At 39.7% G+C, this 26872-nt stretch overlaps 1 protein-coding gene across 1 annotated transcript in view; it reads left to right on the top strand.

Annotated features, from left to right (window-relative positions):
• The first annotated feature begins 342 nt into the window (after positions 1 to 342).
• Positions 343 to 26872, top strand: part of pinx1 (PIN2 (TERF1) interacting telomerase inhibitor 1) — a 29920-nt gene continuing 3390 nt past the window's right edge. Inside the window, exons 1-6 of the mRNA XM_042503643.1 lie at positions 343 to 391; positions 1945 to 2054; positions 2141 to 2233; positions 2773 to 2854; positions 4062 to 4154; positions 10146 to 10234. Of these exons, the coding sequence (XP_042359577.1) occupies positions 373 to 391; positions 1945 to 2054; positions 2141 to 2233; positions 2773 to 2854; positions 4062 to 4154; positions 10146 to 10234 (486 nt within the window). The 5' untranslated portion in view covers positions 343 to 372. The remainder of the gene's footprint in view (positions 392 to 1944; positions 2055 to 2140; positions 2234 to 2772; positions 2855 to 4061; positions 4155 to 10145; positions 10235 to 26872) is intronic.

The raw sequence follows: 26872 nt of genomic DNA on the forward strand, positions 1-26872 counted from the left end.
GTGACATTCTATTATTATAGACATATTATTAGGCTGTAGTTTTGGGTTCAATGAACCTTAGTGACCCTGCACCATGGATGCATTATAGTGAAATCCCTGCACACGTTGCACGTTTTAAGCCGCAGCTGTGTGGCTGTAGCGCCCTCTGTGGGCAAAGACTATGACTTGCAGGGCTACTATTAACAAATATCGATAATATCCGGAGTTATATAAGAGACTAATTAAACTAGAAACGTACTTATATGCTTTATCCACATTTAATATTTGTTTAACGATATGTTTACAACAAATCCCAAGCGTGGGCACATATTGTCTTCAGGCATTCTCTGGGAAGCCTACACGACTCTCGTCAAGCTGTTTAAGGACCCCAGGATGTCCATGCTTGCTGAGCGTGAGTACATTTCTTCTACAGTTTTGACGGATATTTTTACTTTTCTCTTTAATGTAACAATATGTATTTCTATATATTGTGTTCGCTAACAACACTGCTACCAACCGCCAAGAGGCTTTCTTCCAAATATGTTCAAACTGTTGTATGTTTTTAAAACTATTCGGGTAGCTAGCATTAGCATTAGCATTACTTCACCAGTCAGTGTAAACACGTGTTTTCTGAAGTTACTCTGCACCTAAACTGCAATAACTTGTCATTAGCTCTCTTTAGCTTAATGTTTTGTTCTCATTGACCAAACATATAATGTTATATATGTGCCCTCATTTTAATAAACCCTTTGTAAGCAGTGGCACGTTGTTATCTTTAAGCATAGTCAAACTAAAGCGTCGCTTTCGCTGTCATTTCTGTCACGTTTACTGTTAGGGACTGTTTGGTGCGTTTAACCCGCTTTTTATACTTCTTCTCTTTTTTTTGTTGATAATTTTGGCTATTTTCATGTACATGGCATACGTTTTGGGCAAGATTGTTTGTTTTGGTTAATCTTGGAATTTCCAGCTCAACTCCCACAATATGTCCAAAACACACGTTGTAAACTAAATTGTAACATTCATACTGTGCATGAAAAAAAAAGTGCAAAAAAAAAGTTGCCATTGAAATACATTCAAACTGCAATTTTTGATCCCACAGGCAACAAAACATAAAACATGCAATATATTATTTCTGAGTGTTACTCTGGGCTTTTGTCTTGCAATTTGTAATGTTTACTGCTTTCCACCAGATTATGTCATTTTAAAAATCATATTTGGCATGTGGAGAAAAAACACTGCACTAGGTGGACTCTCACAATCAATGTTGCTGCAAAGCAGTGACATATCCTAGGCTATGGTAATTCAAAATTAAAAGAAATATATCCATTTTGCATGTAGTATATTGAAAATAGTTCATTTGTGTATGTGTGTGTGTTTAGTGCATCTAAAAACATAGTGGCATTATGACAAAAAACAGACTTAAAGGCATAATTCTGAAAGTTAATGAATATTTGATATTTATGTGTAGGACTGATGAAAAAATAACTAAATGAAGTAGAAAATAATATCAATGTTTTTGTTTTTTTGTATTTTGGAAAGCGCATTTTATGTACAGAGGCACACGAGTGTGTGTATTATTGAAGCGGGCCCTAAGGCTTAATGTTTATAGTTGTCCCACATGTTTACATATGCACAACATCTCATAAACTTGATTAACGTTTGGGCTGAAATCTGATTTATTGATCAGGTAAGACTATTATACTATGGCGTTTGAAAATGTGTGTGTTTAAGTTAAATTCTAAAATGCACATTGCAATTGAGACGGCTAACGTAGAATTACATCCGATATCGAACTGTGTGTAACAGTAATGCATAACCGCATGGTCTGTCTTATCTCGATTCTGCACACCTACAGGTCTGTGTGCATAAGGTCTAGTCACCTTCCAGTGTGAGTCTCTTGCCCTGCTCGGTAATGTAATGTTTTGTTTGAGGTCTGTTATGTAATGACGTTGCCTCTCTCTCCAGCCCGGAGGAAACAGAAGTGGTCTGTTGACCCCAGGAACAGCGCCTGGAGTAACGATGACTCCAAATTCGGCCAGAAGATGCTGGAGCGGATGGGCTGGTCCAAGGGCAAGGTGAGACGGTCAATAGTGGAATTTTGTCAGTAAATGGTCAGTAAAACATCTGTGTCACATGTTGTGTCCTCTGATTTTGTGTTAAGGGCCTGGGCAGAAGTGAGCAAGGCTCCACTGAACATATCAAAGTAAAAGTGAAAAACAACAACTACGGTCTTGGAACCACTGCCAGCTATGAGGTGAGCACGTTAAAGAAAACTTTTATTTAACACTGGAGTGCAATTATGATGTTGCTCAGTGTTTTTGAACCCTTTTTTTGAGTGAATTTTCTATGAGAAATTTAGAGAGAATGTGTAATTAGCACATCATAGAAATATTACAGTTGCTAAATTACCTTCATTTCAGGACGGATTTAATTGACAGTCTTCTTATACAATTCAGAAGACAATGTAAAAAGCACTATAGTAATGCTATTACATTATACAGGGAGATGTTTCTGCTACTAAGACTTTCTCATTCATATATATGGGTCGGACAAAATGATATATACCTAATTTCATCCTTTTAAATAACCACACAGTTTAATCAATATCTCTCTAAAACAGTTTCAATGGAAAAAAGCAAACATTATAACCTTAATGAAAGATGGATTTTTGGCAGGACTGTTGTCTTAAACTGCATTAGCTTTAGCCAGGAGAGTACGCATACATATTTATATGCCATAGTACTTTTGAGGTTATTGTCGGTTCTGTCATGTTGACATCTGCTGTGTTTACAGGATAACTGGATCGCCCACCAAGATGATTTCGATGAGCTTCTTGCTCAACTGAACAACTGCCATGGTCAAAACAGCAGCACCGGTATGTACAAACCGCAGTGTGAATGCATGTTAGTGCATGGTGGATTGGTGAAAGAGCAGTGTGTTTCAGGATGGCTAACGTTCACTTTAGGGGAAACATCAGAGATTCAGCCATACATGTTTCAGTCAGACCCTGACTCAGACGAGGAGTCACTAAAATCAGCAACCGGCAGATGTAGATGACTGACACAGAGGTTGTGAGATATACGTAAATATCTGTTACAATGTGTGTTCACATTGTTTTAGGTAATCAAGATTTCTAATAAATATTTGCAGATAGATGTGCTGAGATTTTTATATAACTTATGACCTGCGCTGCAGGGTTCAGGTTCTTTTAGCCGCTGTTGTGTCCAAGTCTTTTCCCCTGTTGATATGTGTTTCCTGTGTAAGACAGCGATTGTCTTTTATAATAGTGATGTATTTAATGTAGCATGCCTCGCGTAAACTTGAAACTCAGACAAACACTCATAGTGACAATCTTTGCATTGACAGTGGTCGGTTTAGTGAAGGCCAGACATTTTATTGGACATAAACAGAAGAAAAATACATTTTTGAGCAGAGGGAGACTTTCAAGAAAATGTCTTTAATTGATTTGAGTATGAAACCAAAAACAAGTTCCTTAAAGTTTACTGCCACTTGCAACACCACAACTCACACAGCATGTTCAAGCACGTTGTTGTCTTTAGATTGTGTAAAAAAAAAACGTAGCTATTGATAAGATGTTGACTAAATCTGGCTAAAGGATATTGCATTTTTTAAATGTATTTGTGATTACATTTTGATTTCTCTTTAACTGGTTGGTGGTAACAGAAAACGGCCATGCATTACATATGTGTTACTTACTGTATGACTCACACAACTCTGCAATATCCGGAGCTGATTCATGACATAAACTTACTTTTAGTGGTTACCTCACCACTGTGGCTTCATTTGAAACTATATGACTTCGCTGAATCAAAATGCAGCTTTTTCTGGTTGGTTCGTTCATCAGTTGGACAGTAGAGGGTGCTGCAGTGCAACATTTAGGAGAGAAAACATTTACAATTTCTTTCACACAGTGTCTTCATTGTCACTGTTATGGGAAACAAAGCACGTGTAGAAAGCAGTTTTATCCAAGTTGGCAAAGATGTGCAAGAAAATTGAACATCTTAAATTCATAACTACGCGTGAACATGCTTAACTTTCTATATTTTCTATATTATCCGTAGAGTCTCCACCACCAGAGGAGCCAAAAGGATTCAGCTTAGAAGAGAAGTCCAAGACCTCCAAAAAGAGGGTCCATTACATGAAGTTCACTAAAGGTGAGTGTGTCTTTTTGCAGCTGACAGGTCTTTACAGCATCAAAACAAAAGCATAAACTTAGCACAGGATGATGCTAACTGTGTGCACAGTGTTTTCTTTTTTCAGTCTTAACAGTCATTAATTGATTACCTGTTAAATTGTTTCTCTATTGTCATGTAACAAACTGGATCAACTGTTTATCACAGAGAAAAATTCTAGCCTTAAAGTGTACCTGCGTTTTAGAAAAAACAGTTTTGGTGCAACTGTGCAATAATTTCAGCTCGGCACATTTTTTTCTTTTTGCCTGCATCAAACCCAGTGTGTTTCTCCACTTTTTTTTAGTTTTCTCCCTTTAAGACAATCCACCCAGACAGACAGAAAGCCTCCTTAACCCCTTGTTGAGCCTTATGCACTTGGCTCAGACCTCAGATGCTGATCAGAGCTCTGTCAGCCTGTGCCGGGTCAGTTGGCCCGGTCAATGCTAGGGGAGGTTATTAATAACTCTTCCTTCAACTTTCATTACTCCTTTACACGTCAGGAAGTCAAGATTTGCTGGTCAAGGCCAGAACACTGATAGGCATGAGGAGGAATTTGGTGTTCAGGACCACTGGAGACCAAAATGAACAACCACAAGCCCATATTTTACTGCTGAGCTGCTTCACTTGAGCTTTGAGCATAGCTGAGTGATTACAAGCACACTGTCTTAATAAGACTGTCTTTGTATAGTAAGTAGTGCAAGCTCATCAAATCTTAACATCTGTTAAAGTGATTAATCTATAATGGTTTTTGTTATCTGGTTCAGATGTACCTCATGACGTCAGCATACATGGGAAAAGAAAATATCTTAACTTTTGCCTCACCTGGAAGAGCCTTTTATAAACTACGTCATTCAATAGCAACTTCCTGTTTCCTGTTTGGGGCATCTGGCATGTCCATTTACCGGGCCCCCAAAAACAACACCTCCCAGGGGCCGCGTGACCCATTAGATGACCCCGCCAGATAAAATGTGGCCTCAGTCTCTCACCCAGACTGTCTCACAGTGTTTTTGTGATCTTAATTTGGCAGGAGACAAAAAAAGAGTTTGTCCCTGGTGGATCAGATGCACTAGATTTTACCACGTTTCTGCCCTCAGTCTCTATACATACTTAAGTGAAGGCAGACAACTTATAACAGCGCATTTTTGCTCAATTTGAGACCTTCTGACTCATGCAGCAGGACACTTTGCCTCAGTTGGTGTCCGATATCTGGAGTCAGCAGCAGTTTGATGATGTAATTTTACATGGAAAACCTGCAAAAGTCATGGAATTTCACTCTTATTTTCCAGGCCTGGAAAAGTCACAGAATTAGTAATAGTCATTGAAAGTTTTGGAGATGTCATGGAATTTGGCTGTATGTACTGGAATCAATTGGTACAGCAATCTGCAGAGGATAGCCTTCCATGAAATGCAACATAAACAGCAAATGTACTTTATGTAGACTAGATGTAGACGTAACGTAGCTCTAATATGCGCCAGTGTTTGAAAACATTTTGTTTATCATCTCGTACGATTCTTAATTTTTTTCCTCAAGTCCCGTATCCCCCTCCATGTATGCCAGCTAGCTGGAACTGCTTTGAACAAAAGAAAATAATGTTATGATTTTAACATAAGGGGTCATTAAAAACCCAAAGTAACCCTCACTACTACTGTTAAATTGCACTGCATTTTTGAGATGGAACATTGTTCTTTTATACCGTGTGAATGGTCATAGAAATTTCATTACACCTTGTTGAAGTCACAGAGACGTTTTGAAATTTTGTCCATGAAAATGTATCCAAACAGTGTCCAAACAGATTTTGAGCGATTAATCTTAGAAACTTCAACTTGCTAAATCAGTATCTTTTTAAATCACTTATGAAGACTTATGTTAACCAAAAGGTGTTCTTATAGTTTCTCCTTTTAATTTTTTTTTTACATTTTCTCGTGGTGTTTAGCATTTTAAATCATTCATTTTTTAAAGTTTATTCCTCCTTTTTCTTTACACTTGCCTGGTTATTCAAGCCATACTTCATATTTTATTGTTATTTGTTATGTTCTTAAACCCTTTGTGACGCTCGTTTTGATAAGTTCTATTTAACTAAGTATTTTTATATATTCTTTAGTGTAACAGCACGGCACCGTTTACTGATTCTTCTTGGAATTTTGGATTTGTTACCAACGTAAGTGTTTAGAGAATGTTATTCCATAGACATTTTTGTAGTTTTTTAAATATATTTTTTCCTAATCAGGACATATTATCTAGGTGTGTTTATTTCAAATGTTGTTAAAATATTGGCCAAACAGTGGCAGGATGCAACTAATGTTTATTTTCATTGACTATTAATCTGCCGATTATTTTCTGGATTAATCGATTAGTTGTTTGGTCTATAAGATGTGAGAAAATTGTATGTGAATGTCGATCATTGTTTCCTAAAGCAAAACATGACGTCCTCAAATGTCTCGTTTTGTCCCCAGTCCAAAGATAATCAGTATACCATCATAGAGGAGTAATAACAAACAGAAAATATTCACATTTAGGAAGATGGTATCAGCAAATTTTGCCTTTTTTTCTTTAAAAATTACTCGATCATATCGAATTACCTGGAGATTAATTTACTAGTTGACAACTAATTGATTAATTGTTGCAGCTCTCAACTGTAGGCTTATTAAATTGCTGCACTTAAGTTTTGACCTGAACCCTCACAGCTATATCCACCTCTCCCCCCTAAGACAACCTCACTGACCCCAAGAAAAGCACTGAAAACAATACCTCGCTCAAGTGTTTTTGTCATTGTGACAGCCCCGCTCGTCTGTTGTTTATTACTGAGTAATAGTGTTGACTCTGAACTTGGGCCTCTGTTATCGTCTTTGCATTAGGATACACTTGTACCCCAACCTGTCGTCAACTATTAAAGTCTGATCCCGCAGGACTTTAAGTTCTAATCCATTCGAGGACATCCTTTCTATTATCACCACCAGTTGTTTGTGAAAGTCAGGGGAAGCTAAAGAGCAGGTAGTACCTTGCACTGCTGCTGTTTTTTACATGCAGACATTTGACATCTATTCTCTTTCAGTATCTTTATTTTCTCACACTGTCAGAAAGCGGAGGAGAAGGCAATTAAGGGGGAATTCACTTGGGGATATTTTCACAGGAATTCAATCTTGGGCTGGTTTGTCACTCTGTAGGCAGTAAACTTGTCTTTGGCAACACAACACCACTTTATCTTGTTTCTACTTTAAAGAAGCGGCAACTGTTGTCATGCAACAGAAGGGACGCTGGCACTGCTTGATTGTCTATAAACGAGTCATACCTTGATAGGAAACTTGAGAGTTGAGTGCTCCGTTTGCATAAAGTGGTCTGACAGGCATAAAGTTTAAGGGGCACTTTTACTATGAATCTGTCAAATTCATATTTCTAGGAAGGAAACATTTTAGTCCTCTCACAGTGATAATAGACAGCTACAAAAAGTTTTTTTTTTTTTCATTACTAAATTTGTTATTTTTGTAGTCATCTCCTGTTGGCATCGCTTCATTGCGTCCAATTTGTGGTTTGGATTGGCATGAGCAACCAAAGGGTTACCTGGCAACATATAACCAGCCACGCCTGTTTGCATGCTTCCACTGACTGCTCCGATGCCGGCTCCCCTCCCTGCGAATCTGTTGCCAAGTTAAGTCTTGGTAATAGATTTAGTGTTGCTAAGCTTGTTACACGAGAGGTTGAAAAAGTCAGGTACTACTCTCATAGTTATGGATGTGCAGAGAGCAGACAAAGGTCAACCACTTAACATTTAAAAACCTGATTTCATATCCAGTAGTGAAAAAATATGCGTGGCAATATTGTATCAACACAGACAATAATAATAATAATAAAGTTGAAAAAATGTAATAATTAACCATAAATGCACTATACAGTATGTCACAGCAGTACTTAGCATATCGCAGAAATGTCTAAAATTGCAATAATATTATATTGTGATTTGAGTATCATGAGGCTCCCACCCCTAATGATTTGCTTCGTCTATAACTGATTACTAAAGTCAAAGTGTTGCTTCTTAAATCAGGGTTCCTACTGATCTTTAAAATGTCTTAAAAATGTGTTTAATCAATCATTTTTTCTGACGTTGCATTGTAAAATCTCAAAATAACTAGTGACATCTAGTAAAAAAAATAATAATTAAACGAATGCCTCTCACATTAGTGTCTCACAGATCACGATAGCGTAACTAACCACACTTATATTTAGTTTCTGGTTGGGATGCTCAGAGCAGAAGATGCACTGTATCTTAGCTAGCGGTCACTCCCTTGACATGAGGGAAGTGCAAATTCAAAGGTCCAGTGTGTAGGATTTATTGCCACCTAGTCATTCAGAGCGGCATTGAAAAAGCCTCAAATTCAACTTGCCTTAAACTACAGGAACCATGTAGAAATTAATTATCAAACTGATATTAAAACTGTAAAAATGTGTCTGTTGTGGCCACAAAATCTTCCAAACATCTCCTCTTCAGCACAGGCCGCCTCCTTACTCTCTCCTGCTTTTTTATTGATATCCTGTTAAGGCTGGTTCCCTCACAGCCTGTGCTGAGGATTGATGGCCTTTGTTTGTAGGGAAAGGCACCAAAATCTCTGCTGCTGAGGTCTGCGGCCCACAGCATAAACCAGTAACCCAGTTTTAATTGCTACCTCCATCCATCACCTGTCCCAGCAGCGAGGGTGGTTGATGCAGAATTTAACTACAGCTCTCCATCCGCAGCTGTGTGTGGTTGGTATTATCGCCGTCTCTTGGCTTTTAACGAAACAAATATCATTTCAGCCAATTTGAGTCTGTAAACTGAAATGACTGATATGACTGTACACCATCAATCTTATTTTTTAGTAATTTGCATCAGATGTTTGTACTTCTCAGTTGAGCCTCTGTGGTCTGTTGGTCTGGTTTGACTAGTTATCTGTACTGACAGTTGTTGCTATTTCAACCGTGTCCTTGGAAACCAGCATGTATTCACTAACACTTTCCACCGCACGACAGCAGGGCACATGCTTCATCCTGCGTTATGACACTCAGCCACCTTTTACCATTTAAGCTCCTTTTTATCAGAACGTTGTTATTTGCACTTTCACCTGAAAGCCTGAGAATTTTGACGGGTGCTTCCTCGTCCAAACAGCACATAGGTCAGATTGGGCATAATTTTACGATTGACCTGAGTTCACTAGGTGACAACCCCCCCCCCCCACATACACACACACAACACACACACCCTCCCCCTCCTCATTTATTTTCAGCATACTTTCTTGGTGTTACTTCTTAGACCTGCATGTGCTGTGATTTTCAAAGCCAAGAGTCGGGGAGATAGAGGTTTAAAAGCAATAAATAACCAAATGTTATCAGAGCCCCGCTGAAGGAAGAGGATGCAGCTGTACGAACAGGACCCGGGCTTGAGACAGCGACTGTGCTCCAGGAGTCTTTGAGGCCCGGCTTGAAAATGGGAATCCGGAGGCGTGGCGTGGCAGAGCTCGTCGTCGGTTTATTTTTCTTTGCCGTTTTATCCCTGGAGAAAGAAGCAAACCACGCAAACCTTCTTCAGACCACCTCCCCCCTACCCTCAACCCCCCAACACACACACACACACACACACACACACACACACACACACACACACACACGCACACATACACAGATACACAAACATGCTTTCAACTGCAAGCATTACATGTTGCCTAGGTAAAACTGTTGCCCTTTGATGTCTGTGTTTTATATTTATTTATTTAGTGGGTGTGTATATGTTTTTGGTTTGACTATGAAATCTTTTTGGTCACGTTTTTGGTACATTTGCTACAGTAAAGTCCTACTGGTCTTTGACAGTAATATTTTTTTTTGTTTTGCAGTTGTGCCATTAATTAGTCTAATTTCAATGTGCTAGCCAAAAAACATGCTTAGTTTTAAACAGAGTTGTAAATTGCTGTATGATATTGAACATTTATTAATTTTTCTCCTTATAGGAAAGGACCTGTCCTCTCGAAGTGAAACAGACCTTAACTGTATCTTTGGAAAGAGGGGAAGATCTGCCATTGACCAAGAGCAAGAGCAGGTAAGGAGCATCAAGATTATTTCCCACATCCACAATGAAAACAAATCCTCTTCTGTCATAACTTTGAATTTAGGCAGCATTCAATTTAATAAAAGATTAACCTGCAAACACAGCATTTTTTGAAAATCCAAACAAAAAAATCCTGCATTCTTTAAACTTTGGAAATAAAATTTGATTTGACTTGGTTTCAGTCCGTCATAAAACAATCTTTACTTATCCAAATATTTCCCAAAAAAATCATCAAAATCAAATTAAATCCAACATAAGACACGGGCATGCTGAAAAACAAAAATATGTAAAACAAACAGCATATTAAACGTGAATGTAATTCATACAGTTAAAGCATGACACATGATAAAAATTAAAGCCTGACACATGATAAATAATAAAGTGTGCTCTGCTGTCTTCAGTCAGTAGTCAGTCAGCAGTCAGTTTATGATCGGAGGAACTCTACGTTCTTGTACTGATGCACAGATTTATCCTGTTTTAGATGTAATTACAGCACAAAGCAGGGACACATTAATGGTGAAATACTCATGTGTCCCTGCTTTGTGCTGTAATTACATCTAAAACAGGAAATCATGCGTGATCATGCCTGTTGCCTCTAAGAAGTAATTTTACAAAATATCTGTTGAAACATTCCTAATCCTAGGTGTAAATAGCTTTTTGCAGTGAAACAGTAGTTTTCTAAGCGGAGAGGGCAGGTGTGTGATCTTTCGTAACCCCCTCAATGTCAAGTGTGCACTGAGGGAGGAGATGACATACCTCTGGCCAGGTGGCTGCAGCTTATCTGCCTCTGTGTTGGTAATTAAGGATGACCACTGCTGCTGATGGCCTCCATCAGTCGCTGCAGCATCATGTGATCCTTGTTCTTCTACAGGGCCCAGCTCCCGAGCAGCCTGTGGCCTCAGATTAGCCATGTCACAGTGTGCAGCTTTAACACTGCCAACAGGCCATGGACGGCGGCAAGAGCACCTAAATCCAGTTAAGGGATTTGCACTCTAACCCCCCTGCTCCTCTCTCCGCACTCCCCCTCTTCTCTTCCTCTGTCTTGGAGCGCTCACATCAGGTAGTTGTAACGCCAGCGGGCATTATTAAAGGCAAATCAAAATCGGGGTGAGCTGTGCAGAAATCTGGAATGATGACGCTTGCAAAAAAGTTCTCTTTTTGCTCTTGGCATCAGTTGCTGGTCACTTCAAACGTCACTTTGCCATTTGGCGTTATGCTGGCTCTCGTGCTTTTAAACGTAGCTTACAGGCTCAGACAGGAGCAAGTTGCATTTTAGGCCCAGTATGGTCCTTTGGCTTACTTATCAAAAACAAAACCTTATTGGTAATTTGTCCTGTTTTTAGCTCTTCATTTAATTTAATTGAATTTTTATTTGTTCTGGTCATGTTAATGCACAACAATCAGATTTAGACTCAAACTCTGATACATATTCCATGACTGAAAAGGAGCAGGTAGAAGAAAACTATCAGCTCCTCCATTTTTTAACTTTTTATTTAAACTTTGCTGCATTTGTGTAACAAAACAGCACTTGAGTTTTTATTGTCAGAAATTAAACATAAAAATTAGTGTCTGACAATGAAACTTTCTGGGCACCGAAGGTTCAGCTGAATTTAATTGTAAATTTACATAGACTATAATTAAATCACATCACTCATAACCTGTCTTACTCTGTTAAAAATACTGGCGAATAAAATCATGATGCGGTTTGTAGGATTTAGTGGCATCTAACAGTGAGGACTGCAGATTGCAACCAGCTTGAATTTCTCTCATGTGCCAAGTGTGAACTCCCAGTTAGGATTCCTTCAGTGTTCGTTGTTTAGGAGGTTTTTACTGGGAGTTGAATTATCTGCAGAGCTCAGACCAGGAGATTTGAACCGGTAAAAACACTGAATAAAGCTATTTCATTTTAGAAGTCAGTGTTTCTTCTATGCCAACACTACTTGGCTCGTCTCCTGCTAACTATGGTGGACCACCCGAAAATGCAAATGGTCCCATTTAGAGCTAGTGTTTAATGTCTCGGTTAATTCTACTCATAAAAACACATTCTTATTGAATGCAATTTCTGCCACCATATTTCCATACATCCTGCACAGCGAACCTTTGAATAAGTATTAAATATTTAAAATCATGAAAATTCCACCGATGAGATTTGTAAGAACATTTTTAGGTGGTTTTTTAGATGCCAACAGATGGGGCTTGGTTTTGCATGAACAAAAACTGTGGGATCATCATTTTAAAGACCTGAGAAGTGACACAATCAGACACAGAACTTCTCCATTTTTTAGTTTTGACTTAATAAATCTTCATTTAATATACTGGTATCTTTGGTGTCACAAGTTCTGCTGACTCCATACAGAGCCAGAAGGACAATGACAAATGTAGCTTTTGGACTCGGAGACACAGAAAAGCCTCTTGCTGGCTTCCTCTGTTTATCTCAAGCGTTTGGCTTGAAGAAATTGGCATCTTAAAATCCATAAATTGCACGAGAAAAACCTTTCCTATTCCCCATGCAGGTGCTGAGCCATAACATCACAATGGCTGCTGCTCCCCAGCTGATTAACATTGGAAATGCAAGCAATACACACCATCGTTTCCTCCCTAATCGTTTGGTTATGGGTTGTTATTTTTCAGCCAGGAGGGACACCATTGACCATATCGAAAACACTGAACACAATTACAATGGCATCCCATGAGGCCTTGTGTTGAAGCCCAGCAACATCTGAGGTAGCTGGGAAGAGGTAAAGAGGGTGATGGACCAATCAAGCTCTAGGCATTGTGCAGGATCTCCTGTGAGTGTGTCTGTGACACTGCCAGTGACCCTCAGCGCACCCTGATCTGTGCTTACCGTAGTCCGCCACCAAATACGCACTCCATACACGTGCGATAATCTCAGTACCCTAAAGTATTCCTGAGTAGTGAATATATCAACATTCAGTGCTTCGGTTTTTCTGGTGGAGTTGATTGGCAGATGCCAGTCGCATTATCACATATCTCCATCCTGGCGAGGTGAGGCCAGGAGACCCGACCAAATTTGGAACGGCTCCTCCAGATCTGCCCACGTGAATCTTCCAGCACTTCACCCACCACCCACTGCTGTCTCTCCAGCCTCCCTTTCCACCAGTCCCCCACTGCTGGGGTTTTCCTTCCTCCGCAGTGATGTGCTTCCTGCTCGCCTCTTATCGCTGCTCACAACGCTCCCTGAAACGCAGACAGACACACACACACACACACACACACACACACACACAGACAGCTGTCCCACATGCCTCTGATCATTTAACGCAGCAATGGACGTGTTGAAAAGACCAAATGAGCACATGGGACAGATTATCAACCCCTTCATATCTGTGTACAGGTAGCCACTAAGTTCCATCCATTCATTTGTTTTGCCTGAACTGCTGTCTTTTAAATTCTGTTTGTCGTGCACACCTGCTGTCCTGACAGTGGAGCAGTGTGGGTTTAAAAAAAAAGAAACAATTTAAGTTTTAAGCCTTTGAAACCTGGATCAGCATTGCTTTTCTTGTGTGGCATCTACATGGCTTTCACAAGTATTCAAACATTTGGATTGGTTTGTTTTTCCGGAACACAAGGGTGAAAAGTCAATGGACAAGTTACCCAAGCCATGTCCTACTAATTTTTAGATATTAGTAGATTTAGAAAATTATTTTAAAAGTGCATATGAGCTCTTTTTTTTTTTTTTTTTTTTTTTTTTACAAAAAAAGTACATACACATGATACTGGTATATTTAAAATTGTGTTACAAAATGAGAATTATTTTAAGTACTTGGGTCATTTTCCTTGTTTATTTATTTTTTTAATTTTTTTTTTACTATTTTCTTAAATTTTGGGGTAATTTCCTCTTAAGTTGCTCATTGCATTCTTCCCATATTTTTTATATATACATATTTTATGTAACTCACCTGTTTTCATATTATTGACGCACAAAGCAAAATTAAGGGTGGGTTGCCTTGAGGGACAGGCTATCTGCCAATAGTGTCCTGGACTCTTCAGTCATATCCACCCCTCACTCCTTCACGGTGCCAGCCTCTTGCTCAGATAGGGTCAAAAAACTAAGCTGGTGATGGCCGAAATGCTGAACTTGAGGCTTCAAAACTGGAGTCCACAAATCAATGGGTGACGTCACTGAAGCTAAGTCCATTACTTTTACAGTCTGTTGTCTTTACATGCTGCCACTTTCTCGTTAGGACCTGATCACTACTGAGCACGTGCAGCTCTCATCAGAGATGAGTAGGAAGAGAGATGGCTCACTCTTTGGCAAATCCATCATCAACTCAGGAAAAATGTTTTTAATTTAAAAATTTTTTTTTGCTTGCCCCATCGGGAAAGCGAGTTGCCAGATTCATTAGCTGAACCAAAGCATTTGATTCGCCTCTGACAGTCGGGCAATTCTTATTGTTGAGCCCTGATGTATGATCTATCTAGATGAAAATGTCTTTTTGGAGTTAAAACTAAAATGTAAGAGGAGAGTTTTTCATATTCGTCAACCACAGATGCACTCACATACAGGACATGACAAGTACATTTAAGACCACAGCACACCAATTAGATGATATAGAAACAAAAAGTCCATGTCTGACCCTCAGTGGGCTTAAAAAAGCATTAATCAAGAACGTTTTGATAATTTCGACATCATCAGATATCTCATCAAAAAAGAATTGAACAGGCCTAAGCATGGATGTAGGTGTCAGCGATGCTAAAGTATTTAAAATATATTGAGGTCCATTATCATTACCCAGCACTAGTTATAAATGAAAGAGTGTGTACTAAAGTTTTAAAATTCTAACACACGTACACTTAATGTCAACTTTTTTAGGTACATCTGTAAAATCTAATGCAGTCCCATTCAACTGTTCTGCCATAAAGTCAATTTTTATGTTGCCTATCAGGCACAAAAACATTAAAGTAGTAGAAAACTTTTGCAAAATTACAGGTATTTACACCACAAATTGATGCTGAAAATGCATCAATCGGTGCTTAAGAATTCACTACAACACAGGAAATAAAGTGATGCTATAAACTTTTTGGAGGAGGACCCCCAGCCCCCCCCCCCTTCATATGTGTCTCCCCATTGATATTGAAATGAAATGTGCACCCCTGCATAGATGTTGTAATACATTTAAATATTTTAACATCAAGGGTCATAGTTCATGGTGGTTTAGTTCGTCAGGACTGCATTATATTGAGAGGTGTCCGTAATATCCTGCCCTTTCATGTATGTAAAAAGAAAAATAAAAAAATTGAATCCAGTCCAACACCACCACTAACTTTGACCTCAGTCAAAAACAAATAATTTCCACATTTCCGACAAGCATTTGTTGAATACAAACCATTATCAACCAGATAAACAGATGACCACTATTTCACCCACAACCTCATTCCACCTTACCGTGCAGCCACCTGAAAACGTCTGCTTAAAACCATTATTTACTCTCTCTGACCAGTGAGGGTTATCAAGTTGTGTTGGAGCACCTGTCCATCTACACGGCTCTCTGTTATCCATCACCCATCCCACGCTCGCAAGCCCCCTCCGTCTCCTGCTTCCTCTTGTGCCCCTCAACACAATTACTCACGGCATGACAAACGACAGGCTCTCTCTGCCGAGATATCAAAAAGCCCCGGCCACTTCTAAATGAAGGCACTTTGGCAGCCCTGTGCTCCCCGTGCTTATCGGCGGGCGAGCAGTGCCCCTGGCCGTCCTGCGTCCCCCTCTGCTTCCTCCTCCTTCTCCACCACCGTGCCCTCCTCAGGGGGTTTAGTTAGGGGAGCCGCATGGAGGGCCAGCCCAGCTTGATTTATCTCCCTTGCCCCTCTGCCCGGCCACTCAGGCAGGCCGAAAGAGCCGACGAGGCTCCAACGGGCCTCAGCTCGAAAGCCCGGCATTAGCTGAAATAAACCATTCTGCCGCCCAGTGAAAAATGTCCTCTGATTGGCTAATTAATCAGTCAAAGGGGAGCGACGCGGCTTGTGACTTGAGGGACCCAGGCGGGCGACCGCAGAGGGCCTGCTGATAAATAGACTCCCCGCCGATTCATACATCAACAAAAGTTAGTCATTTTTTAAAGCCGCCAGCTCAGATGAAAGGTGGAAACAAGCCATAGTTTTATTTTTCCACCTACATTTGCCTCTATGTTTCTTTCAGGGTGTGTGTGTTTTGAAAAAGACAAATTTTTGGTTTTATGTTCTTTTTTTCACACATTTAAAGCTTTTTGTTGTTGTTGTTTTTCTTATTTTTAAAACTATTTTTTTAACAATCTCTGATGACAAAATTATATTATTGAAATTCTTTTTTTCATTGTTGTAAAAAAATAGATTTAATTTTTTTCACTTATTTTTCCATAATATATATAGTTTTATTTTAGCTCAGTGCAACCATCGTAATTAAATTTTCAGCTTAATGACTCACCCTCAAAAGACATGACATCATATTTATGTTGAATTAAGTTTCCAGTAGACGGATACGACATTAGAAACATTATATTTCTTGAATCAACCTCTTCATTAGTTCTTTACTCCTTAAAATGTCAGAGAAGAAAAATGGTCGAGTATAATTTGGTGCAAGGCCTGTTTTGCCGTCTGAACCCTCCAGTCAGACAGTCGGTACGCCTCACCCTGATCTCAGGTCAGCATGACCCCGTGGCCTCTCCCACTCCCACTCCTGCTCAGGCACAAAGGGCTCGAGGTTCAGGCCTCATCGGGTGGCACCTGTTGCAAGTATTTCCTGCCCACGCGTCGTCCACATGAAGGATCGCACGTCAGCGGGGGCTCCCCCGACACCACCATCATAAGGAATATGGGGCAGGGGCGGCGCGAGGTTGGGGGCTCGAGCGTTTGGCAGATGCGTCGGCAAGGCGCCAGGGAGCCGATGGGCGGAGTCGAGCGCTGAAACTTTGCTGACGGCGCAGAGGCAGAAAGATTTTTCGGTACAGGAATGTTTTTTAACTGTGGAATGGGTTTCACTGGTTGCCGCTCGGGCCTGTGAACGAGAAAGTGGGCTGTTTTAAAGGCATAAAATGGTTCCATTCATATATCTTTAATTGCTATAGTCATGTAAAATATAGTGATTCTGAAACAGACTTTTAAATATGTAATTGTGAGCATTTTCCTTATTTGTTGCATTTTGTTGATCATTTCTTACTAAGTTGATCATTTTCACGTTTTTTAAGAAATCACACCGATTTGCTTTAGGTTTAAATAATTGTGAAAGGCATCTGAAAATAGAACAAGAAAAGTGATGTTTTTCCAGTTTTCAAAGGGTTAAAGCCTTTATTTCTATACATGTTGACTTTCATCATTAGGGCATAAACTTGGGGAATGTCTGTGTTATTTATGCTTTTTTTTTTAAAGCACTGGGGAGGGGCTAATGGCTTGGGTTTTTTTGGTTTAGCGAAGAGGCAAACAACTTTAAATTGTTGTATTTTGTATTTATAATGTTTATTCTAAATACTACCTGAACCTGCTTGTGGGTTTAAAAGGCATGTTTAATGTAAAAATCGCCAAAATCTCACAATTTGTCATAGCCAGAGTTGTCATGGAATTTTCACATTTCCAAAGGTCCTTCAATTCATCGTTTTTTAAAGGTTTTTCATTGTTCATAAGAGGTTAGCTGTTTGCATTGGTGATGACTTTCTCCCACACTGCTTGCTCATTGCATTCACTTTAATACTGACTACATTTGATGTCAGTTTGGAAAAATATGGGCATATATGTGTTGGAGGGCGAGGCATTTTCCCCCTAGTCGCTCAGGAAAGGTCAAGGAAAAATATTTGTAGCTTTGTGGAGGATCAAGATTTAAAAAAAAAAAAAAAAAGTCACACTTCAGCCATCCACCTTCTCTGATCCATAAAGTTCAGTCTCTCATTAAAAAGCTGCATTTCTGTCTTATGTAGTGTTATCGTTGGCTTACATTCTTTAAAGTGTTAGGAGTCTGTCCTGTCGGTCTACACTAACAGGATTATTCTTTACTTACTGCTTCATTGTATAAGTGACAGTATAAATAGAAATGTGGCGCCAAAGCAGAGATTTTCTTTTTGGCTCAGTTGTCCATCAACCTCAGAATTGATCTGTTGAAAGGGGAGGCCGGTGTAAACGTGCGTTGTGGCAGTTTGAATGGGCCGGTGCACTCATGCAGGGTGCCGGGCTCATTGTGAAGCTGAAGAGCTCTAATTCATTCTCAGATAACATCTAATTGCCTCAAGCAAAAGCTCTCCCTTTCTTGAGCATGTTTGTTGACAGGCCCTTTTGCTCCTACCGCTGAAAATATCAAGACCCGCCAAGCGACCCACCCCTCCCACTCCACCCCCTGCTGCAAAGACACACACACACATTTACCACCTACCTCCCTGGCAGTTTTACGGACTGCTCCCTCCTGGCCATGCCAGCTTGCTGACACTTAAAGATTAGCGCAGGACAAAAAAGAAAAAGAGGGCGTCCGTCTCTTAGTTACGGGCCTAAGCTAGAATACATGGGGCTGGGGTAATTACTGCCTGGTGAAGCTAACCGCCCAAAGATTTCCAGCCCTCTCGGCTGTTTACAGCCGCCGACTACCGTTTAATCACTGACTCTTTAATCTAATAAATCACATCTGGGGAAAATAATCACTGTATCTTCCCTCTCTGGGGTCGGGGTGGGGGGACCCTGTGCTCTTGAGGGGGGCATTGTCGGCAAGCGTTTGCAATGTTGAACAAGCACAGGGCAGTCATGCCGCATGCATAATGTTGTCTTCATTTGTTTCTTATGATAAACGTTCTTGCACCGGGCACAAAGTGCAATTTTTCAAACCCCATTTTTTTTCTGTTTTGTCTTAACTACATACAGAAAGTACGCCTTTAGCAAAAGTATTGCTTTGTGGACGCTTCCGTGTGTGGCGTTTTATCTACTTAGGGTACATCGTTTTATTGTTTTTAACTTTGTTGTATAATTTTAGCAGGAAAGGAATCCAAACATGAGGAGGCAGTGACAGTGCTTAAAAAATATCGATGGTCAAGCGAAGGGTTTACTTATTTACCACGAAATAAGGTATCCACATGTTTTTCTGTCCGCCCACATCAGGCTCATGAAGGATGGGCTGCTGGACTCGTGTGCTCATCAGGGAGAGACAGCTGGCTAATCAGGGCCTGATCCATAGACCTTGAGTATCGCCAAATTTATTATTGTGGCAGGACAATGAGGGCACACTCATGCAATTACAGACCCAACCAATATTGGCTGGAAATTATTGAAAAAAAGAAACGGCAAGTAATGCAAACAGGCAGTTTTTAAAGAAAATAAATGGGCGACTGCAACTTTGTCAAATTCTAATTAACGTGAGCCAGAAGGCGACTTTATACCTTTTGGAAAGGTTAGTAAGTATTAGTAAGACATATTTATTTGTTTTGATAACTTTTAATACAAGTAAACCTCCACATTTCAGTCCAGTTTTGCACAAAACTACATAAAGTGTAGATTTTTCATGATGGAAACACACTATGTTTCATGATCTCTGTTATTTTCAAACCTCATACCTTCAACTTGAGGGACTTTAAGGGTTGGTAGTGGGAAGGCTGACCTCGTTACTGTTTGTTGTGGAGCAGCCAAAAAATGCTCAATTAAAAAAATACTGTCAACAAGACCTAACACTGCCTTTTCATCTTGTCGGGGTCATTGCCTGGTTTTTATATAAAATGTTAATGAATTAAATATTTAAGGTTCTTTGTACTTCAGTAGTTGACCAAAAAAAAGCAACTTTTACAGTTGAGTTATGCATGAAAACCTACCACTGTCAGAGTTGCATGCCCCAGTTTACACCTTTTTTTTTTTTTTTTTTAAAAAAAAAGCAACCTCATTCTCTGGTGTTATTATTGCATCAGGGAAACAGAGTGACCAAAATACCAATGCTTTGTTACAAAACTGCATGACCTCTATGTTCACAAGAAATATAGGAAGGACTATGATTATTAATTGCTAAAGTGGTAATGCCAGGAATCAGAGCTGCAATAAATCATGTAGTCTATTAAAAAAAAAAAAAGACAACTCAGTTGTTTTGTCCAACAGTTGAAAAAGCACAAAGATATATAATGTAATTTGAAACTGAGAAAAGAATTTGAAAAGCTGTAACCAGCAAGTGTTTATTGCCGAGACATTTGCTATGCTTTAGTTTGCCTTTAATCGGGCACATAAACATTTTTAGACATGTCATGTGCAGATCCAGAGACTCAAGACAAGGACCAGTCAATGCATTTCAGAGACCTTTGGCTACACACAAGCGGCAGCCTCAGAGGCTGAAAAATGAAGCCAGTGCCTAAGTGCCAAAAAGTGCAGTTCCTGAGTGGCCTCTTGAGGCTGGCTCCAACACAGAGGAAATTCCCACAGACCCCAATGTTAAACTTAACAGCTGAAATAAACATGTTTACAGCCTGGTACAAAAACATTTTTAGTCTCTATAGCTAATTTCAACATTCATGATAACTGTACAAGGGGTCATTTTTTATATAAATCACGTGTTTACATTTTCTCAAGGCTTAAATTTACAGATTTTTAAGGGCAGGGCTGCTTGAGTGACAGGCTGTGAGGCATCACCACAGTCTGTGAGTCAGATATACCCCTCGCTCCTGCACAGCTCCAACTTCTCGTCCAACTGCGTTTGCTTCTTGATCCCAAACAACTGGCAGCGACAACCAAAATTCCAAACTTGAGGCTTCAAAATGGCACACCGATAGATGACATCACAGTAGCTACATCTATTCGCTTATAAAGTCTGTGGCTACACACAGGCCACTCTGTAATGACACAATGCCACTGCAGCCAGTTGAAAAGTTACGAATAAATTGTCATCCGCCCTGACTGTGAGCGTCAGAAACTGGTGCAAAAGTCTCAGAGTGCAGAGAGTACTTTGGGCACAGACGGAGCAGAGGAACTTAAGGCACAGTTAAAGTGAAACTTAATCATTGATTGTGCTGACTTTAAAACCCTGCAGCAGCCGCTCCTCTCGTCCATTGATCTCATCATCTTTGTCCAGATCAGCGGATCAGTTATCAGCCCCTTGACTCATACTCCCTTAAATGCTGCTGAGAAAAAAAAGAACTTGTGACTAGTTTATTTGAGAAGCGCTGCTTTCAGACACAAAACACAACAGGAGATTGTCAATGTCAGAAGCATTCACCCTGACTGGAAATACTCCGCTTGCTCTAAGATAGGAGTGGCACTTTGGATGGGATGACACTGCCGCCACGTAGCCGGTTGGTAATTTGGTCAAAAACAGTGTCTCTTACTGTCTCATGAATTTGTCTGACAATTTTGGTATCGCCCTTTACCACAAGAAGCTTTTGAATCTCGACTGTAATTCTTGACCAGCGTTTATTTCCTTCTCATTTTGGCAAGCAGCATGATAGAAAAGTCATCAACATGTGAACTTGTTCACTGTGAATTCTCTGGACAGTTATCTGCTCTGTTCACACATGGGCCCGATTGGACATTACACAGACTTTGTACCAGGGAGCTGGCAGGATAAAGTCCGTTTCACACTGAGCAGCAGACGTCATTTAAACATCGTCTCCAAGCTTAGCTTAATCTCCAAGCCTTGTTATAGACCAGGATTTATTGGCTGCATATAACTCAATTATAGACCATATTCTAAAATAATCATTAAATATCTTAAAAATATCTAAAAACCACAAACACAAAAGTACTGCATACCTGCATGTTTACATTATGAATGTTTGTTTTGTCATGTACACAGATTCTGTTTACTCTTCAGGCTCAGACTAGACGTCCACTAACTTTCACTTTTCAACCTTGAATGACCTAGATCTAAATGCCAAAAGACAAATAGATGTATAATAAACATGTATTAAATGTCTTTTCAATGTTAAATTGCTCAGTGGGATCAATCTGATTCAGACACTTGCATTCTCACACACAGCTGCTCCTGGTAATGTTGAGATAATTTCAGGGGGTTTAGGAAACCACAAAAGGGCGATATTTGGTTAATTCTGCACTCTGAAGCTAAACAGTGTCAGGGAAAGATTAAGATTTCCCTCAGTATGTGCAAAGATTCAGGGCTAAAGAAAAAAACTTGTGAGGACATCTGTGAAAGTCCTGAATCTTGTATTTTATTCTCTTCAGAAATAAGAAAAAAAAGTAGCTTTACCTGCTCTGTAAAGGTTTTTGGATGTATTCAGTGGTCAAATCAAATCAAATTTCTCTGCTGATCTTGTTGGATCAACAAAGTTTCACATGCAATCACTGAACCTTTTCCACCCAGCCCTCTGCTGGCTTGATTGACTCTCCTCCTGAATATGTTGGCCTCAGTATCTTGGCACCTTGGCACATGTCTTACCGTTGGCTTTCCATCGGCTACATTAGCAGGGGGAGATAGAACTGGAGTGTCTTGAAGGAGGCGGCCTGTTGAATGTCTTCCCACCCTCTCCTTTTCTCTGGGACCCTCAGCGGGCCCTCCCTGTGTTCCCTGCCCAGCCCCAGCCCCCGCCAGGGGAGAGAGCGGAGCAGGAAGGGCCCGATAGCCAGCCAGGCCGCTCCTCTGCCGAAGGAGCCTTATCTCAGAACTGCACACAGTGCACTGAGCGCATCCTTTTCCTGGGGTTCTGGGTCCGGGAGGAGGAGGAGGAGGTGGAGGAGGAGGAGGAGTAGACACGACTGGATATAGGTGTGTTCTCCAACCCTCCACTCCTCAACCCCACGGTGTTACAGCCTGGGAATGCCTTTTTCAATTCTTCTCTAGTCCAGTTGTAAACTGATTTTTATAAATTATACCCTTTTTCTATTCTTTTCCTGAGCTGTTGGCTTTTCAGTTTCAAACAAATCCCTTTTTTAAAAAGTTTATGTGCCACTATAGGAGCTACCCTTTGCTCTTCAAACTGTTTAGCAATTAAATAGTGAAATACATTATGTTCAATAAATTAAAAAAAAATCTCTTTAAAGCTAGAAAATAAAAAGCTAAACCACAGTGGCATTTTTATCTTACAACATGAGCACATTTTACTAACTTTACTATGTACTATATGTTTAAGAGTTTGTCTTTTTTATGTCTTGTGAACACACAAGGCAACTTAACTGCATTTTACCTTTTTCAGAATAAGTCATTTTGAAAATAGATCACCCTCTGAGTTGGCAATCACTGAAGATAGGACAATATACAAATTTATTGCAGATCGCGATAACACCCCCAATAAAATTATCATGGTGAATATCGATTACCTGTAGCACCCAAAAAGACTACTAGGCAACCACAATAAAAGAGACTGTGCGAAAACAGCTGGCACACCATGCTCCCAGAAATGCAAATGCAAAGGATTTCTATCAAGCATTAGCATTTTTTTTGCTATTGGAAAGATATGTCATCTCAAAAAGCTGCAAAGCCTGGCTTTTGGTTTGATTTTCACTAAATGTTCACCTTTTTCACTAAAAAAAAAGATGAGCATCCTATCTGTGATGCAATTAAAAATATTTGGCCCTTTACAAAAATGTAAGGTAAAGGGAATTCAGTATATTTTTGGTGCCTTTTTAAAAATTTTAAGCACAATTGATGATTGTCAGGATAATATTGTAAATTGCAATTATTTGGCCAGGATAATCACGACATAAAATTTTCATATCATCCCATACATTGCATTTATGGACATGGTGACTGATAACAACAGGCCAGAGAAAATTACACACCCGGAAATAGAGAAAGAAGATCTCAAACATTACTGCCGAGTTGTTTCTTAGTAACATGTTGCCCTCAACAAAAATCTCCAGGGCTGCAGGTAATGCTGACTGGATCTGTAGGATTATATCCCTACTGTACATGTGTGTTTGTGTGTGTGTCGATGCGTGCGCGTGCGTGCGTGCGTGTGTGTATATCCAGTCGGATCAGGGTCTAATGGAGTTCCCCAGGCAGTGAGTACGAACCACAGACCAAGTTCCAGCCACTTCCCCTGATGAAGGAGATGTTTCTCTCTCAGTCACTCTCCTCTCTTTTTTCCCTCCTCTCCCTCTCTTGAGAGTAATTTCACAGGCAGTTCTAAAGTGGCCCCCAGCCATCTTCCCAAATCCCAGTTACATGTTGTTTGGCGCTGTCAGCTCTAAGCCCCATCTCCACTCTCCCAAGCAGAGAGGATGCCATTGTGCAGTAACAGGGAGTATAGATTTTCTCTGGGAAGTTGGAAAGTTTTGTTTAATGGCGCCTCACCTGAAGGGCCTCTTCCCCTTGTTAGAAGTTGAGGTTCTTTCTAGTCGAGGTCTGAGGTGGCGGAAAACTTTGTAGTCCGTTTGAACACCTGCGTCGTCGTTTAGCCTCCACCATGTGCTTCCTGACTGTGTGAGCCTTCTGAATCTGTCGTTTTTAGAGGGAATATATTCAGCAGAATATGCAGCAATTCATGTTATACTCAAGTAGGGAAGTGCAGTATATCGAATATACTTATGTTTCTCTGCCTGCTCCACGAAGGATGTGTATCGCAAACACTGAGTATAAATTGTTACATCTTTTTATAAGTCACTGGCGTCAGACTCACTTCAGCATTAGGGTTGGCATGCACACAAGCACACACGCAATAACTTTTAACCAGAAGCATAAAGTTTACAGCAAAAACATCAAAACTTCAGCTCGAGGCACGCTGGGTGCTTCAAAATAAAAGCACTAGTGCTTCCGTTTTGATTTAATTAATTATAAAAAGACTTTTTTTTACTTCATTATAACAGTATTTTATTAAACTTCATCATGGCAGTAATTGATTTCACTTTATAATAACAATACTTTAACTTCTTTGTTGTACTTAATGTAACTTAAACAGTACTTTATTAACCTTTGCCATAACAGTACTTTATTTAATAGTTTCTTTTGACCTTTATAATAACAGTTCTTCACTTACCTTTACCATAACAGTATTATAACAGTACCTTTTTTTACCTTTACCATAACAGTGCTTTATTTACCTTTAGTATAACAGTACTTTATTTACCTTTAGTATAACAGTACTTTAATCACCTTTACCATAGCAGTACTTTATTTTACTTTTTAATAATAATACTTTTTTAAAAATAAATTATAGTAGTATTTTATTTAACTTTATTATATGACAGTAGATACTTGACTTGATTGTAACTGTAGTTCATTTAATATTTTGGTATTTTAGTAGTCTACAGAAGTTTAGAGGAGATTTCAAACTATTGAGATATAGCATGTATCATGATATAGCCTAAAAATATCACAATATTATTTCAAGCCATATTGCCTAACCCTATATTCGAGCTTTAATTCTTGGTCAAATTATGATTTTAAATGCACAATTTATAGCCTTAAGACAGGATTGAACCAGGCGATATTTGCAGAACTACCATTTGTTACCATATTTATCAATATATTAGGTCACAAAAACAATGGTTGCTTCCTTTATGCGAGTGTATTGACTATCGAGAGCCTCAAAGTGGATTAAGACTAATAACTTGTAGGGTTTCACTGAAGCCCCCTGGGGCTAGTTTGACGTTTTGTTAATCCTAAAAAAACAAATACAGATGCAGCATACGAGGAAGCCCAGAGCATATGGAGTTATGCTAATCTGCATTTGAGTCTCTCCAGGTCCCATAAGACCTGTTCAGATCCACATTGTTTGAGCAGCCCATCAGTTTGCTTGTCTATCTCAATTAGTGTTGACGGTCAAAGAAGTGTAATCTGAATGTAGAAGCTTAAAGGCCAAACCGTGAGGTGACTCGACACAACACTGTGTTTTCAATTCATCTCTAATCTGCAGGTTTTGAAAAATGCCGTCCACTTCCTCATCTCTGAGGCAATGCACAGAGCGGCAGCATTGTTTAGTGCGACTCTCAGGAGGAGCTCCTGTATTCTTCTGGACAAATCATTATGCATTGAGTAGGCTATTAGGAAAATGAAGACAAATGGGTCACAGAGGTGAGGTGACAAATTGTTCATGCTGTAGAGCTAAAATCTAGACCGTGTTGTAGCTCACAGTCGCAAAGTGCTCCCTGTTAAATGATGACGCCTAAAGGCTGGAGACTGGACTGACTCACATCACAAGATTAATGTTGAACCATATACTGATACCAGAAAGGTATCACAATACCTTGATGTTAAAAATGGTGCAATAAGCCATTTTTATTAGTACCTGTTTATTAAGAAGTTTTATTAAGTGCTGCGTTTGCATCAGTGTGTGGTAGTGGCAGAGTGTGTGTGCAGCACTCTGCAGGGCTTGCTGTGCAGCTCAGTTGAACTTTGTGTTAGGGTAAGTGTAATGCCTCATGCAGTTGTCCGATCATGCAAGTAAAAAATAAATGTGATGTCTAATGTAACATCTGAAAATAAACTGTGTTCTGTATAGCTGAATTAGCACTTTTCCACCAATCGTTGAACAGAACTGATGAGAAAAATCAGACATACTGGACATTGAAGTTAACTCTGGGGCTGACAATGTCATGTGCGGCATATTATTACTAATGTTAAATATCTCAGAAATGCTGCATGCGACAAACTTGCTTTTTTTTTTTTTTTTACCCGGAAGCTAACCATTTTGCTTCTCCAACGTGGGCTCCGATGTGATGATATCCCTTTCAGAAGCTTACTATTTATTTACTATTTCGAAAATATAATCATTATAGGCATGTCTGAGTACCTGA

This window comes from Plectropomus leopardus, chromosome 16 (assembly GCF_008729295.1).
Source record: "Plectropomus leopardus isolate mb chromosome 16, YSFRI_Pleo_2.0, whole genome shotgun sequence".
Lineage (NCBI taxonomy): Eukaryota > Metazoa > Chordata > Actinopteri > Perciformes > Serranidae > Plectropomus > Plectropomus leopardus.